Source organism: Anoplolepis gracilipes, chromosome 2 (genome assembly GCF_047496725.1).
Source record: "Anoplolepis gracilipes chromosome 2, ASM4749672v1, whole genome shotgun sequence".
Taxonomy (NCBI): domain Eukaryota; kingdom Metazoa; phylum Arthropoda; class Insecta; order Hymenoptera; family Formicidae; genus Anoplolepis; species Anoplolepis gracilipes.
Genome location: NC_132971.1, coordinates 18,770,760 through 18,787,667, shown reverse-complemented (window position 1 = coordinate 18,787,667; position 16,908 = coordinate 18,770,760). Strand labels below are relative to the sequence as shown.

The window sequence follows — 16,908 nt, the reverse complement described above, 5'->3', positions numbered from 1 at the left end:
TTTGCACAATATACTAAAAAAATATTCCGCTCTTTCATTTTGACAAATCTTTAATCTGTTTTTCATGTATGGTATGTTCGAAAAATTACGCAATTTTCATTTTCGAAATTCAATGTGTCTTGTATAACGGATTAAAATTTTTGCACATAGATATTCCACTTAATGCATATGTGAGGTCGCGTGCCAAGATGCCTTTCTAAAAAACGCGCATGTCTCATCTATGGCATCTTACTAAAGACAGTTACTTCCACGCAAGCTGTGCCGGAATTCCTGGCCTGTCATTCATCGATCGTTGCGATTGTATATCCTGACAGTACTAGAGATCCACGGAAGTTTTCGATACCGCGGGCGATATCTGCTTGCGTAACTTTTATGCCGGTAGCTGGCATAACGGTATTCAATCTCGCCGGCTCGTAGAGCCAGTAGTCGCGGTTAGAATTAACGTTTCTTCTTCGCGCGCGCACGCTTGGTCGGTTTTCAGTAACAGCTGCCATGTATGGTGGAACCTCATACTTCGAATCTGTGTGTCTACGTGCTTATGGAAAAACTCCGCTTTCCCTACAATCGTGAGAACACGATAGAGTTATGTTACTTTGTTGCATTTTATTAGACTGTTGTGTCGGAATTGTCGCGCAAATAACGTTATGAATTAAAAGTTTCGAAAAAAAAAACAATGATAAATCATCCAGAGTGCAAGAAACAAACGACTTTAAAAAAATATCCGCGATAATATAGCAATGAAATGGAAAAAACAGACCTTTTCATCTTTTTCATAAGAAATTTTAATGGTTTTTTAATATTAAAAAAATGTAATAAAACAGAGAATAAACTGTCTCTTTTTTTTTTTTTTTTTTTTTTCTAAGAAATCGTATTTTTAAACTAGTAAAAAAAGTATGTCACGTTCTTACATGCACCAGTTTGAAAGTAATTGGCATAATTATCATTTTCGTTGTTTGTTTGTTGTAACTTCATCATTGATGCCTCGAGCTCTCAATGTTTGTTACATTTCCTGGTATTTCCACGCCCGACTTTCCTTCGTGTCGAACTAGATTTCCAGCGTGGAAAAACATACATGCAAAGCCGGCGCAATCCTAAATAGGCAAGATAATATTATACATACCTGCATATTATAAACCGCAAAAAATTGCAAAAAAAATGATTGGTCGTTGACTTTCGCTCCATTCAACGCACGAATAAAAATATTACCTTGTTCCTTTTATATTCTATACACTTATATTTCCTATTACTGTAATTTGCATTTCCTGTTCTATTCAATCTTGAAGTGACATCTTTCAAGTCAACTTTCGAGTCGACCATCTTATCGTAAACATTAAATTTAACATTTATTCTTTTTTCTTAAGGATTTAATTTTTAATGTAGTTTAATAACACTAACAATAAATCTGTCGATATAAAAGATATTGAAAAATTGTTGGAATATTTGAAATTGATTAATAAAAAATACTATATAATATAATAATAATAATATTATTATATACTTTTATATATAAAGAAATAATATTCTATACTTCCGCAATTTATTAACGAAACGTCATTTAGGCTAATTAAATGTATGTTATTATCTGGTTAATAAAAGACGTTTATTGGGGAAAGTTAATGTCGAACTTTATTACAGACATCTCGAATAACGCGAGACTTAGCTCTCTCTGTCGATCTTTGTTTAGTATCAAGCCACCTGTGCAAGAAATACGTAGCGCCTTTTTCGCGATGGTGAGCCCTTTTCCGGCGTCGGCGACGTGCGCCGTAAAAAGAGTCGATCGCTTGGCAGAGCCGTCGATCCCACAGTATGCGAGTCCCGATAAAGGCATGTATCCGCCTACGCGTCACGATTAACAATTAACGACGATATAACGAATGCCATGCGATATAACTTGCCGCCTGCCCGACGTGCCATCGCGCGCATAGAAAAATACGTATCCGTCGTCGTGGTCGTTTGCGCACGCGCAAGTATAGCCAGGAGAGTCCCAATTATTCACGGAATAACGGACACACAACTAGGAATGTGTGTTTGCGCGCACGCGATCGAGAGACACGTGTGTGTCATGTGCAGGATGGGACGCGTGTGCATTTCGAAAAATCGCCGTGCCTGTTAGATTCCGACGCTCGCTCGGTTATCGTCTAACGGTGATTGACCTTCCATACCGGATACGTAATTGCAGACTTTAGTGTCGCTATACCGAGTGTCGCAGACGTCGATCTCGAGCTCTCTTCTATAAGAAAATTGATTCTAAATTGATTTAAAAAAATAGTCGAAAGACTCGTCAAGTCTGGGATACCTTCTGAACATATTTTATGATATTGATTAGGTTGTTGTGTAAAACTTGAGCTATGCGATATATCTGAGAATATACTAATATGAAGGAATATATCAGCGCGTTAATTTCGCAAAAAATGCTATTCATCTCGTTTGTAATCTGGGAGAAATAGTGGCGCGCGACGAACGTGAATGGTTCAATTATCCCTCGTTTCCCCGCGCGACGTAACGTATATCTTTCCTTTGTATACCTGGCGTATACATATTCCCACGTTTTCACTGGCCTTTGTCCTAGCCACGGCGCGGCTAGGACAAAGGCCAGGTTTCAAAGACGGTGACCGAAAACGAGAGTCTAGTTAGAAACGAGCTACGCATGAAAACAATGCGTTATCGTATTTCAAGCGACTCATCCCTCTCATCAAACGCTCGTGCCCGTTACATTCGAAATGCTCGACGTTTATGGCGTGTCATACACAGAGTGTTTTCGCAACGTTGATGACTACTATACAAGGATGATATATCTACAATGATATCGCAACGTGATATGACCGAGTTTAATTAGACACGGCAATCTTTAAACATGTACATAAAGATTTGTCGTTAAATTATCGAGAAATGGAGAAGCGTTATGCGTTAAATCTTTTGCCAGAAAATTTCCACAGTAATAAAATATTAATGTAAGGATCCTATTTCTCATCCATATTTATAACGCAAACTCTTAAACTTTCTAATTGTTCGAGGTTCGATAACCGCGGAATATTTCAAATAATTATAGAACTTTAAGTAAACGGGTGCACCCTGAACACGCGTGCATGCGGATCAATTTATGTAAGAGCAAAATTTATTGTTTGAAACTCTTGTCGGCGCGGATGTGTGTTACGCGTTATGTGTGTTATAAGCGTGATTAAAAAAGCGTGAAAAAGAGTGAATGAACACTCTGGAGCGAATTTCTCGACATTCCCGCGATTATAAAGTGGAAAGACGTGCCGCGGGGCCGCTCTCGCTTCCGCTAGTGTTCTAAAGCTAAAGTATCCTTGCTGGCCGCAAGTTAATTGCCATCCGTCTCGGCGATTTAATGCCGCGTACGATATCACCGGATATCGATAGTGCAGCGAACCCAATCTTTCGACCTGATGGTACACGCGCGGACTTTCCGGCGGAAGCTGCCGCCCTGAAAATTATTCGAGCGTGTCGGATCGCCCTCGCGTGATTGCGGGGAACGAGAATCACGATAGCCGTCTGTTTTCTCTCCTCGCGATTGATATATCGGCCAAGCCATCCATTTGCCTTCTTTGTCGATGCTGATTCTCCACACGATCTTTCTACCTCTTCCTCTCCCTCTCTCTCCCGCAGCGCTGAGATCCGAGGGATTATGAAAGCGATCGTCAATGTGAACATGAATAATGACTCTTGAGAACCAAAGAGAGAAAATTCAAGATCTTAAGATGTGATATACTAAAGATGCAAAGGTGTGATATAACCAAATCTCAGAGGAACTCGTTAATTTTTTTATTACAAAACAAAGAAAGTAAAAAAAAAAAAAAAAAAAAAAAAAAAAATGCCGATTAGTTCTAATTCATGCTTGAAGACTCTCGTTGTGACCGAGAATTTCTTCTTTACTATTCTTCGTTGATCAATATTCTGGCCACGTGTCGTCGCGAGCCGAAATTTAGTCTGGTCACATCCGATCAGTCTTATTGTTAGCTTCCTCTTTTACACCGCAGTGACCTGGATTATTATCGCGATTGTCGTTTTTTTTTTTTTTTTTTTATTTTTACAAAGGTAAGCGTTTCTCGTTCGGCACTACTGAACTTGTGTAACACTTTCACAACAATTGGCTAATCCGATCGCGACGCGAGTTTCAGTAATCCGCGTAATCCGGGCCGAATTACGACGACATGGATGCAACTTTATAGCTTGCGGCACAAATTCTGCGTTGAAACTTTTCGAGGCGAGAGTTTTACCAGCTATCGCTTTGTTACAATCGAACGAAAGCGCTCTCGCGGCCGGCAGCGATAAAAATCGAGAAGGACGGTACACATCTTGCTGCGTCGTCGTTCCGTTAACATCAGCCGCGACGCTCGAACTCTCGAAAATGCCCGTGAAATCGATTTCGTTCACGAAGAGAGACACTCGAGAACGACTATGTTCGCTCGTGGAAAAAGCCATGGCAAGGATGACTACTCGGAACAATTTTGTTTTTTCTTCCTCTCTTTCTTTCTCTTGAGATGAATGCTCTTTTTTCACTATATTTTTATTGAACTCTCCTTGGGGACTTTTTGCTGAGACGACCGTGTCCTTTACCGGCACTTTGTTCTGCCTCGCTAGCTTAGCGCTCGATAACGAAGGACGACAGGACGCGATGGAACGCGCAAAAGACAAAAAAGGGATAACGGAACTGCAGGCGAATGTCTGACAATCACGATAGAAGCGATCTTCTGTAATCTTCTATATCTATGTTTGCACATATAATCTCGCAAAAATAGATTTACGCGAATTAATATTAATTTTACGAATAAATCTATTAAACGTCATAAAATCTAACAATAAGTGTAAATAAATTATATAACATTAATTATATTACATAAATTTTAGCAAGTAATCTCTTAAACTATTTTTGATTGTAGACCAATCGGATAAAACTTATTAATAAAGTTATAAGAGACATTATATAAAAATTAAGAATCGAAAGACTGGAAATATCTAGTGACGAAAGACAAATGCGCGTTTCGATGATGAGAAGAAATGTGCGTGTTGTATTATCGCGAGTGAGAGTGCAGTACGTTGATGTAGCTTTCCTTCTTGAACGATCGGCATCGGTGTCATTTGAAGAAACGCACTAAACAACACATCAAGGACAAAGCTCAGCGGTGTGCGAAAGATGCGAAACGGCGGGCAAACGGCGCAACAAACGGCGGTGATGACGCCGCCGCATCTGAACGGTTCGGCGCAATTCATCTCAGGCGGGTATATGACGGCAGGATACCTGCCACGTCAGTCCTGGAGTCAATTCCATCCAGCGCCGCAACATCCGACCAGGAGCGGCGGCAGACCCTTGTCACTGCCGCCGCCCCCGCCGCCTTCCAGACGGGATAATCAGAGGCTTTCCAACGGAGGTCCGGTCAATGCTAAAAACACATCTTTGCCGTATCCCAGACCAGTGACCCACAGGAGTACCGCTCCCTCGGTGAGTTCAACATTTACGGCAATGTCTTAAGAGAAAGATGTTCTTTAATCTCGAGTATTTTCGAATCAATTAGAACTCGTCAAGGACTTAAAAAAAGGTGAAATATTAGGCAACGATTCGCGAAAGAAAAATTAAAGATAAGAGCAATTGATTGAATTAGTTAAAAGAGAGTTGATAGACGGAGGATATAAAGAAAGTAGAGGTCTGAAAAGGGGATTATTATTTTTTTTTACAAGTACTAGCGTTATATAAACCAGGCGTCTTAACAGCGCGAGAGCGATGGGAACTATTCAGGTTTGGATCGTTATCTCTGTGCTGCTCTGGTCGGGTAGTTACGCAGTACTTTATCGAACGCATAAAAGGAGGAAGTGCACCGCGAAAATCAGAAACATTCCGGTGGTGAGACAGAGTACACGAAAGCCAACTCTTCTTCGGAAAAAGGAGTTAGAGAGTTTCTTGGAATCCACCCAGAAAGCTACGATTCTCAGAGAATTTCACCGCATGATTCTTTAGATTCGCTCGAAACGACCAAGGATATCGATCTGCATTTATTTACGAGCATAGTTCGCCGATTGAAAATATGACCCGTACAATAAATAATCTAAGAAATTCGATGGCATCCGGTGGTCACGCGAGTGTGCCCTCCCCGGAGGCTGGAGAAACGAAACTTTATCTGATGGGGTGATTGAACGCGCACGGCTATAATCCCTTTGGCGAGTCAGAAGGGATCTCGAGAACGTCCCTGAAGTACGATTTGGAGAACGGATTCGAAATCTCGCTGCGACGGCAACTGCAACTCGCTATTACGGATATCACTTTGGATATAAGGGCTAAATCGAAGAGCGATTTACGGAGTATATATATATATATATATATATATATATATATATATATACACGTGTATGTATATATTTGCTTGTACACTGTACTTGAAATTTATACTCAATTGTGTTGCAGCAGACACACAACGTAGATATTTTACGACTACAGATCATCTTACTCGGATTTATGCTCGATGTCAAAAGCATTCAAACAGTTCATATTTTATAAGAATCAAAAACTCTTAGAGATCAAAAGCTTCAATATTCTGTACGGCTTCCATATGATTTAGAAATTCAAATATTTTAATATTGAAAGTTTACCGGAATATTGAAAGATGTTTGTTAAGAAGTTTTAATAACAGAAGGCGCGAAAAGTTACAAGGTTTCGAGAACTCGTACAAAATTGACTAACGCTTTATTTCATCGCAGTTTTGTAATTTAGCTTCTTAATTTAGTTGTTAAATCGATCGGTAATAATTCGGAAAAAAACGGATGATGTACAAATAGAGAAAGAGAAAGGCGAGGAATGGAAAATCGTGCGTCATGAGAGTGTCTAGAAAAGCGCTCTGTGGAATACTTAATCCTTATTCGGAATCTATAGAGATATCCGCCTGCAGAAATGTCGGAAATTACATATCACTTTGATTCAATATCAAGGAAATTGGATTTTTCATCTAAATCTCGTGTTAAAATCGAAAATCAATTTTCTGATTAATTAATCTATAACAAGTCTCGTCATTTTCTGATACGTATTTATCATTACGAAGAGGTGAGAATTTATAATTTCTTATTCGCGCGATATATCTCGCGTTGATATTGGAAATTAATTTTCTGATTAATCTAACGTTCTCATTTTTTTAAATATTTATTATTACGAAATTGAAAATTATAATTCCGTTTTAAAATGATATATCTGTGACTAGTTATTGATCAGTGTGTCGTCTTGTCATATTGACAGGCCAGTTTTGCAATTCAATTATAGTTTGAAATTGACTTGCCAATGAAGACTGGTAGACAATAGAGAATGCCTAGAACGCGGTAACCTATTTGCAGATTGTTTGACGTCTGCCATGTGAATACATATAATATTAATCACTGATACTCGTTTCATGCATACTCCATGGTATTGGGGAGAGAGAAAAAGGGGAGGAGGCATAGTAAATATAAATATGCGTATCTGGCTATTAAAAATTCTCAACACTTTCGCCTATATTGTATCTATGTAAAAATATTTGTGTATCATCCACGCTTGTGCCAATGCTTGATGAATGTGAAAAAAAAAAAAAAAAAATAGTTTGTGCCATCAAGAAAAATTTATCTTTCGTATCATCCTCAAATTGCATTAAATCGTTGTCATTGATTTTTGTTGTTAATAATACAATATATTAGTATATCTTTAATAGTTTTATTTATTATACAATAATTTCATTATATTAGTAAATCCACAGACATAAACTCAAGTATTATCACAACAAAGTATTTAGCTTTGAGATTTTCCAAGAATTCTGGAGAGGAGAAGATTCTCGAGAAGCCTTAACAAATTGCGGATAAAACTTTGAGATAAACACAGATCTTCTCGCACAAGGAGAATGCACGAGAAGATTCGCGAAGGTAGGGGATTCGAGAGACCAGTTTCGACCTTAAAGTCCAATGGGGGGAGGAGGCAGGGGAAGGAGTTCTAACCCGAGAGTCTGAAATCCGAGCTACGTCGAGATACTAGAAAGTGGACGAGGTGTCGCGTTTCAGTCTCCAACCGATCGAATGTTTCAGTCGACTCCCTGAGGGTTAAAAAAAAAAGTTGATCGGTTTGCGGTTAGGAGAAACATTGGAGGTGTAAGATGTGACAAGAAAAGCGTTTTAAACCAATTTTTATTGCAACTTTATTATATAAATGGCAAGGTTCAGTGAGGATATTTTATTATTTAACAATGTCTAATGTCGACGAATTTTACCACAAACATCAAATTAATTAATTAGGGGCTGTTTTCTAAAGTAACAAAATTCGAAGAGAGAGAAATGACTTGTGAAATGATCATAATTCTTCATACCTGCTTTTGCATTAATTGTTATAATTTTTTAATTTCATATTTTTATTACGTGTATTAATAACTTTATATTTTACGTTCGAATTTACAATATGTGATAAAATCAAGTTTTCTCTCCCGTAAAATGCAGACGTCTTGTTCATTTTTCGAAACGTCCTATATTTTGACCGTTATCGATCATAATAAAACAAAACGTGGACATAAAAAAAAGCATCGGGAGCGAACGTTTTGATGCAGCATGGAAATACCGGTGTAACAGGATTCTCGTGGACCGTAAGATCTCGCGCGAAGACCGTCCATCCGCGCGTATATTTTGTCTTTTTTTTTTTTTTTTTTTTTTTTTCTTTTCCTTCTTTTTTCTTCTTTCGACCGAGGCCAGTGCAAGGTCGACTCTCACCTTGCCTCATATTGCTTCACATATGTGGACTCGCGTGCGTTGAAAAGACCACGCGATCGGAACGAAACGTCGGTCACTGTCGAATAATCAATTTCATGTTTATTTTAGTGTCCTATAATATATTACTTTCAGGCGGAGATCATTAAATCGATAGATACTCTTATTAACTCATATAATATAATTCAACATGAATAGGATGTAAATGACATTTATTTTATATGATATTTTGTGACGAGAATTGCGTAATTAAGAATTAATGAATTTAACCAGTACGGTACATATTTTGCGTTATTTAATAATTAATTATTAATTATACTGTATATTAACATAAATTTGTAACATTTAGTAAAAGTAGTCCATTGCACGTCACGTTTCATGCGCAGCAGTAAAATTTATGCCAAACTAGGCGTTTCTCTAATGTCACCCTCATGTACCATCATGTCGACTGTCAAAATAATTGCAGCTCGTTATAAATGCAAGTTTGCAAGACGTATTTATATGCGACGAAATGTGTCCGCTCAGAGATACAAATGATAGCATTTTACGGCGTGATTCTGGGTAATAACTCGGGAACGAAAACTGAAACTCTCGATCGGGCAAACAATTTATTTACGGTATGTAGTACGTAGATTCGTATTCCGCCGATAAACATCCTCAGAAGAGACGACCGCGCTTCGTGTTTACGACGTCGAGGATAAATCGGATTCGGGAATGCGGCGTGTAATGTCCCAAAGGATGCACCGATGCTCGATTCGGCCTGGCTGCCTTTACGCGTGCATCGGTTACTGGTATTCTGTGCGCGATCCTGCATATCGTATACCGATACGTGCGTCCGCATACATAAATAAACAGATATGGACGTGTATAGCGCATAACTCCATTGGCGTCATGGTCGCGACGCCAATGACTCATAAATAGGAAACCTTGGTTTTAAGCTACGATAACACATTAATCGCGATAATATCTTTTATTATATTATCCTCCAATGTGGAGTTTATCCCGCATTATCTCACGATTGATAACAATTTGTTGTTTTACGTTAAGAACTACGGGTCTCATAATCCAAATTAATTAATTAATTAATTGTAATTGCGTGATCAAAGTGTTCCCGTGTTCAAACAGCGTTCTAGTGTGGCATTGAGCGAATCAAATTGTGAATATTTCACAGCAATTCATCATTCGGATAAGAATCCGCTATCGTGACGTTCGCACAAACGTCACAGGTGATAAAAAAGCGGCTAATTATGAACACGTGTCGCACTCGCGCTCATTTTCATCACGATAAAGCGTATCTATTGTGACGAGAATATCAGGAGAACAGGCACAAACAGGAGAGAATTTATTATTCAAAGTTGCGCGAGACTATATGCATGACTGTACAAACATCAGGTGAGGTGTATGTATATTTCTGAAGTTTTCTGGAAAAAGAATGGAAGAAAAAGATTTCTTCCACGGTATATTCTCGCTTATTGTTGTGACGACATTGTCAGATTGATATACAGTTTTTGAAGTTTAATCATGCACGATAATTCAAGAAAGAAAAAAAAAAAAAATGACATTAAAAGCAATTTGCCTGTCAAGTTTTCAGCGCGCCTATCGCTTCGTGCCGGTGAAACGATTTACAGCGCGTACCTCGCGTGCCGCGGTTTCTCATTATCTCATATCGGCGGTAGAACGGCATTTCACGATCAAGGCATTGCGCAATAGGTTCGAATTCCGCGCGTCCATTCAACTCGATGCGATTAAACACGCGATCGGAAGAAATGCGTTCGCGCTTCAACGGTCGCGTTATTACTATTATATTGGTGATCGCGGTAACCTCGTATTAAATTCGTACGAGGCACTCCTTACGGCTGCTTCGTAACCGTGCAATTTTCGGCGTACATGCCGTTTATTTGTATTCGCCTTACGGCGAGGAATCGCGCAATCGATAATGCATTTGCATTTTTATCGCGCGCGCGAATATGCAAAAATTATAAATGTAAATATGAGAAGCGTTAACTCGGAAAAGTTATTCCTGGCCACACATGCGAAATTTTGCTACCGCGCGTTACTTTATCCTTTACTCGGTGCAAGTGCGCGCATACGTTACCCTTTTTGCGCGTTTAGCGTAAATCCGTTCTATTTTCGCGAAAATGATACTAGGTATACTAGGTATACTAAGTATGTACAGAAAAAAATATAGTGTTGCGTATCACTCGCACTTTTTAATCCTAATTTGTCTCTCGCAATAAATGCCATTTTAATCATTTTAATTTTAACCATCGGTTCTCTTTCACCCAGTAAATCATTGAAATTAAGTTTCGCCGTGAAAAACAAGGGGGTCAACGTGAACAGGAACTGCAAACGATGGGAGGACGGTAAATCTATCAATGTTTATATTAACCGGGCGGTTGCATATTATGCAACGTGGCGTGCAAGAGAGCGCATACATATACCCGCTTATATATTATATATAATAAACGCGAGATTCGGCCGTATAGCTTTAATTAAATGAATATTCATGCGGGCTTTCCGCATGCGATCGTTAGAAGAACGAGAGACAAAAAGAAAGAGGTGGGTCATAAGAACGTCCGCGGCAACCGTCGGTCGTAAAAGATGCATTTCAACATCCGCTCGCACGTTGTTCTAACACTACAAGCGACGTGCGATGCAGCTAGGCTGCAAATTTCGAAAGTGGTTCAACGAGCTTGCGCGCCACGTGTCGTCATTCGACCTCGTTTACGACGAGAGTAATTCATCGGCCGAGAGGGGGTGAGTTGCCGAAATTAAAGTTTAAATGACACTCGAGCGAGCGCGACGACGCGATCCTCGGAAAATACGGGACGCGCTTTTGATGACAGTGAATCGTGTGCTCGCTCCTCCATTAAACGAGGGAAAATTATCAGGAAAACACTTGGACGTATACTTGATAGTTTACGAACTCGCTCCTCCTATTTATGCTAATGCCCAATGAACTCTGCGCGATGAGATGTCGAGAAATCCCGAACAGTATTGTTGTTAAAATTACATTCGTGCGTCTTAATTCTATATACTTTTTTCAAATTCCTGATTTTATATTATTTTTTTTAATAATTAGCACTAGAGTATATATATGAAATAATAATGATAATAATTTTATAGAATGTAACAAAAGAATGTATACATAAATACATTAAACCTAAAAACATTTATACAATAAAAAATAATATTCCACATTAGAAAGAGGGGCAACAGTATTAGTTTCTTTAATTGTTTAATCAAGAAAAATAATTAAAAATATAATAAATATAACCATTAAACTGAACACGTTTTTTTAGCACCGTAATCCTGAACGCGTGGGTAACTGGAGTCCGAGTTAATTTTTGTACTCTAAAATTACTTTAAAAATTCTAAAAAAAATTACACATCTTCTTTTAAGTTTAAACTAAAAGTTTATGTAGTAGAGTTAACGAAAAAATATTTTTAAATATTATATTTTTGTTATTTGTTAGGTTAGATCAAGATTTGGAAATTAGATGTTTTATATAAAACTAGTACGAACACGAAAGACCCACCTGTTCAGTTTGAGGGATAATAACGAAAAGAAATACAAAATTATATACATAATTTAATAAATAAATAATTATATGATAATTAAAAATTTGTTTATAAGGAGAATTTTAATTTATTCATTTATCTTGTAGAACAGCTGTTGAATTCGAAAAATATAAATATAAATTCAACAAATATATCTCTCTTAAACTTTTGTCGCATCTTGTACATTTCAGAATCCGTGATGCAGATGTTGTGCGAATTGTCGCGTATCATTCTGATTCCGGTCGGGGCGTGCTTTTGTCCGCTCGTTTTATCATCGTCAATATTGACTGTGTTGATTGACCCTAGAACACTCGCTGTGTCAGCCCGCACCTGCCTCTTGCATTCTGCATCGCTTCGCTGCACTCGCGTCACATCGCGTACGTGAGAGATAGGCAATCGCAATTCTCCGTCGGTTGTATAGACGTGAAAAAAGCAACGCCAGATATCGTCCGATAGTTTCATTTATAGTGAATTATTCGCGCGCCTATTGTCTGCTTCTATCCGTCTACAGATCGTAACAAAAAAATGTATTGATAAATTCGCGATACATTTTTTTTCACAAATGCGAGAGAGAGAGAAAGTTTAAAAATAGCTTTCATACAATTTAATCTCAGAGAAAAATGGATGTTACGTGAAATATTAATTTATACTTAATCTCGCTAGAGAGCGATTTATGCATAATTCTTTTCATACGAATTTTATATACTTTGTATAGAATGTGTTTCTGCGTTTATTTAATTTAATAAAACGATTTTTTTATATAACTTTTTCAACAAAAGAAAGATAACCAAGTAATAATTTTATTTATTTTATGTGTGTATGTGTGTGTGGGAAAAAACAACTATGATTCAATTTATATTTAGTCAAAAGGCATCGAGCAGATTTTATCATGCAAGTGTAAAAAAAACGAAGATACTAAAACGAACATAAAAATTAGAGTCTCACGTATTTAACATTATATACTTTCGCATCATATATTTTTGCTTGACGAATTTTAAAATTCACGATTTAGGCGGAGCTTCCGATTTGTCATGCATTCAGATTCTCAAAGAGTAACTTTAACATATGGTAATGAAATTCTCCTTTGGCATATAACAACACATTTGAAGCACGTACATAGTCTGGGTTATTTCTCGTGTAAGTTTATTCAGTCGCAAAAAATATGGTAATTTTTTGCAACAGTGGAGTTAACCAATGTAATCCTACAAATATTTTGGTTAATTTACATCGAGATCCAGAAACAATTGCACGCTATGTAAATTGGCAATAAAAAGATTTTATTTGTTGCTTTATCACAGCAAGAATTTTATTTTCGATTTATTTATTTATTTATAAATATGTCATTGCAAATATCTTATTTCGAATGATGAAATATACAACTGAATTGTTGTTTCGTTGAATCGCTGGAATACATATTGCAAATAGGTATCGGACTGTTCCCATCTCGAGGGAGAACAATCGCAGTTTCTTGGAATTAATGCGATCTCGTTGTAGTCTGACAGTGTTGAGCTTCCTGATGAAGTTGGCACGTTTATCTTGAAAGGCGGTGAGTCTATTCGAGCCCGTCCCTCTTAAAAGGACGGTTGAGACGAAATTCTTGAGACGCGGTTACACTTCTTAATTAAGATGTGTCAGGACGATACCAAACTTCGTGTTATCTAGCAAATTATTTCAGTCCTAGTGCTTAGCAAAGTGATATTAAATGAGAACTTCATCACGTGGCGTTAAAAGTAAAGAAGAGCTTAGAGAAATGTGTGTATATGTTTATAGATTAATTTGAGAATCTAACAAATAATTGTGCTTGTAGTGATGGAAATTTAATGTAAAATAATTTTGCGGGTGACAGATACATCGAGAAATATAATAAAACAGCATATAATTCGCATATTTGTGCGAGTAAACATAATTCTTTATTAATTTATCTCATTTCTCACACATAAGTTCTACATATCAGATTCACAAAACTGTAACGTTTCTTTGTGAGGATTAGCATCTCTCACATAATCTGAATAAATGTGATATTTCAGGAAATTTACGTTAATTTGCTTTTTAAATTAATTCTGCGTATCCAGATGTAAACGAGAAATTAATGCTGAATGTAACATATGTTTGAACGAGATACTACTGTAATGCTATAATCCAATTACAATTTACATACAGTACACGGTTAATATTTTGACATATCACCAGCGCGTCGAGATATTTATTGTGTTACGCTATTTTAGCGAGATTTTGTAAATTGTGCGCAACAGCTGATAATCGTGTACAATAGAATAAAGCTATATGACCATTAATTGAGTGCTCTTGTGGCAGCTCTACGTCAATTTCATCATGTCCGTCAATCATGGGTCATCAAAGATCGCCCAACAGGAAATCTATATGCTTATACAGCGTGGCATAGCTAATATGGTTTAGGGTAGACGAGTCCATCAAAACGTGAGCCATTGCCTAAATTAGCTTAATAAATTTGTCGGAAATCTGAAGCATCATATGGCGATACAAATATACAAAATTCCTTTTCCTTAAGTAAAATATAAAAGAAAGACTCAAAATCATAATATAAATAATATAAATAAGGAAAAGTCAAATAAGAGCCAGCGTAATAGGAGTGCAAATTTTATTTAAGATATTTAGGTCATTTCATCTTTTTGAACATTTTGATACAATTTACTGTTTTTTTAGTAATAACGGTTTGCTATATGCAATTTAACATGGGAACTTATGGACGAATTGACATTTTTTGGGTTGTAGAAAAGATAAAATTCTGAAAAAATTCCCAATAAATACAGAAAAAAAGAAAAAGTTAGAAATCACCTGAAAACCATCTAGCATCTAGGTTTTTTACAATAATTAATTTCAGATGGTGAGCGAATGTCAATGGAAAATTGCACTCTTAACACCGCATATTTCTTGCCAAGGCTGCTACATTATTATCTTTTGATATAAATTAATTCATTAGGTTCTGAGGTAGCTTTTTTCGTTTTTTAGCAGCTTACATTTGAGAACATAGATTATGACATCTGCTCGTGGTAAGCTCGTGATAAGAGAAGTATGTATCAATTAATAATTGAAAAAAAAAAAAACAATAAAATTAAGAAATTCCAATGTTTATGCTATGATCATTAAAAAACTAAAACGAAAAATTTTCAATATAAATAGTAATATTGTTCTTAATTATATTAATTATTTTTCTACACACTCTATGACTGGACAGGTGAAATAACTCAACTACTTTAAAAGAAAAATCAGATTATAAATTATTATAAATCACACGTTTCGGTCCATTTTTCGAATCTTCCTCAGCGCAAGTTTTTTTTAACCGAAACATTAATTTCATATAAATTATATATTATAAAATCTTTTTCTTAATATCTCTCTTGTGGAGAAAATTTATTTTTTGATAATAAATAATATTATTTTATGTGCGAAAGAAAGAAATACATTTTCTAAAGAAAAAAGGATGAAAGCTTAAATTCTAATTCTTGATAATATATGTAGACAAGGAATATTCATATCTTATTTTTGCGATGCAAATATCTTTGTTGCCTTTGTCCTCGAACGCGACTGTCGTCGGTACTTTGGTTATCTATACACCGCGAATTTCTTTGCGACAACCGCTAATTAGAATTTGTGTCGCGAGTTTCAGGCAGCGCGACGCACACTAAAAAGCAACTGAGAAAGAGGAGAGACGTTCGGTGCATCTCGACGATGCAGTATTGCATGCTGAGTCGAGAGTCATTCTCTTCTCTTGCCTCTCGCGTTCTCGTTCGATGGCCCTCATCGTCGCTCACCTCAGGTTGCATATAGCGTGCATCGACTGCGCTCTTGTGATGGAAAAGCTGGATATGTCGCGATTTTTTTACATGCTCTCGTTAATTGATTAAATATTGTTGCATCGCGAACGCAGTTTATATCAGAAAATATGCAGTACAATTAAATGCGATTTTATCTCTCTTTTTGTCGTACAATTTTGTTAAATATTTTACGCAAATATATAATGTAAGCCCGATAACGTTTGCAAATATTACATGTAACACAAACGTGGTTAACCATGGCTTAATATGACTTGCTAAAACAAGCGAGTAGTACTTTGCCGTAAACCGCTGACCACAAATTTGTAATAATTTCCAGTAACATGCGGAAATTAGATAATAATTTGCAATAAAATTTCATACCAATGTAACGCTAAATAGTGACGCCGTAATTTTCGAGTATTTTTTACACTGTTTAATACGTTCATATGATTATCAATTTTAGTATCATAAAAGTGTCGATGGCACTAAATCATGAAATGGAAATGATTGAGGCCTGACGAAAATCAATGCCCTTTAAATCCACTGGGACGATAAAATGGCCTGACAGTTACGAAATACTGCCGTTGGATATATGAGAGAATTTGCAAAGCAAATTTTCCGGATTTTACCGACAGTCGCGAATTTTTATTCCATTGCCCTTAGAGCCCATTCCAGGCTTCGAAGCTTCGCTTTAATCTCGCTGTTTTGATATGAGCTTTCAGTTTACTGACTTTTTGACTGTGATCTCGTGAATTGCGAACGCAAGAGAATGAAGAGTTGCCTCGCATAAAAAGCTTCCGTGCATATTCATTATTAATTTGAGTATCCGAGA

General features: G+C 36.9%; 1 protein-coding gene across 5 annotated transcripts in view; it reads left to right on the top strand.

The window, feature by feature from the left end:
* Gckiii (Germinal centre kinase III) overlaps positions 1 to 16,908 on the top strand; it is a 94,446-nt gene that overhangs the window by 61,692 nt on the left and 15,846 nt on the right. For 2 of the 5 annotated variants that reach the window (XM_072910941.1, XM_072910940.1), the window contains exon 2: positions 4,902 to 5,461. The exons of the other annotated variants lie outside the window; for them this stretch is intronic. In XM_072910941.1, the coding sequence (XP_072767042.1) occupies positions 5,156 to 5,461 (306 nt within the window). In that variant the 5' untranslated portion in view covers positions 4,902 to 5,155. The remainder of the gene's footprint in view (positions 1 to 4,901; positions 5,462 to 16,908) is intronic. 5 annotated transcript variants of the gene reach the window in all.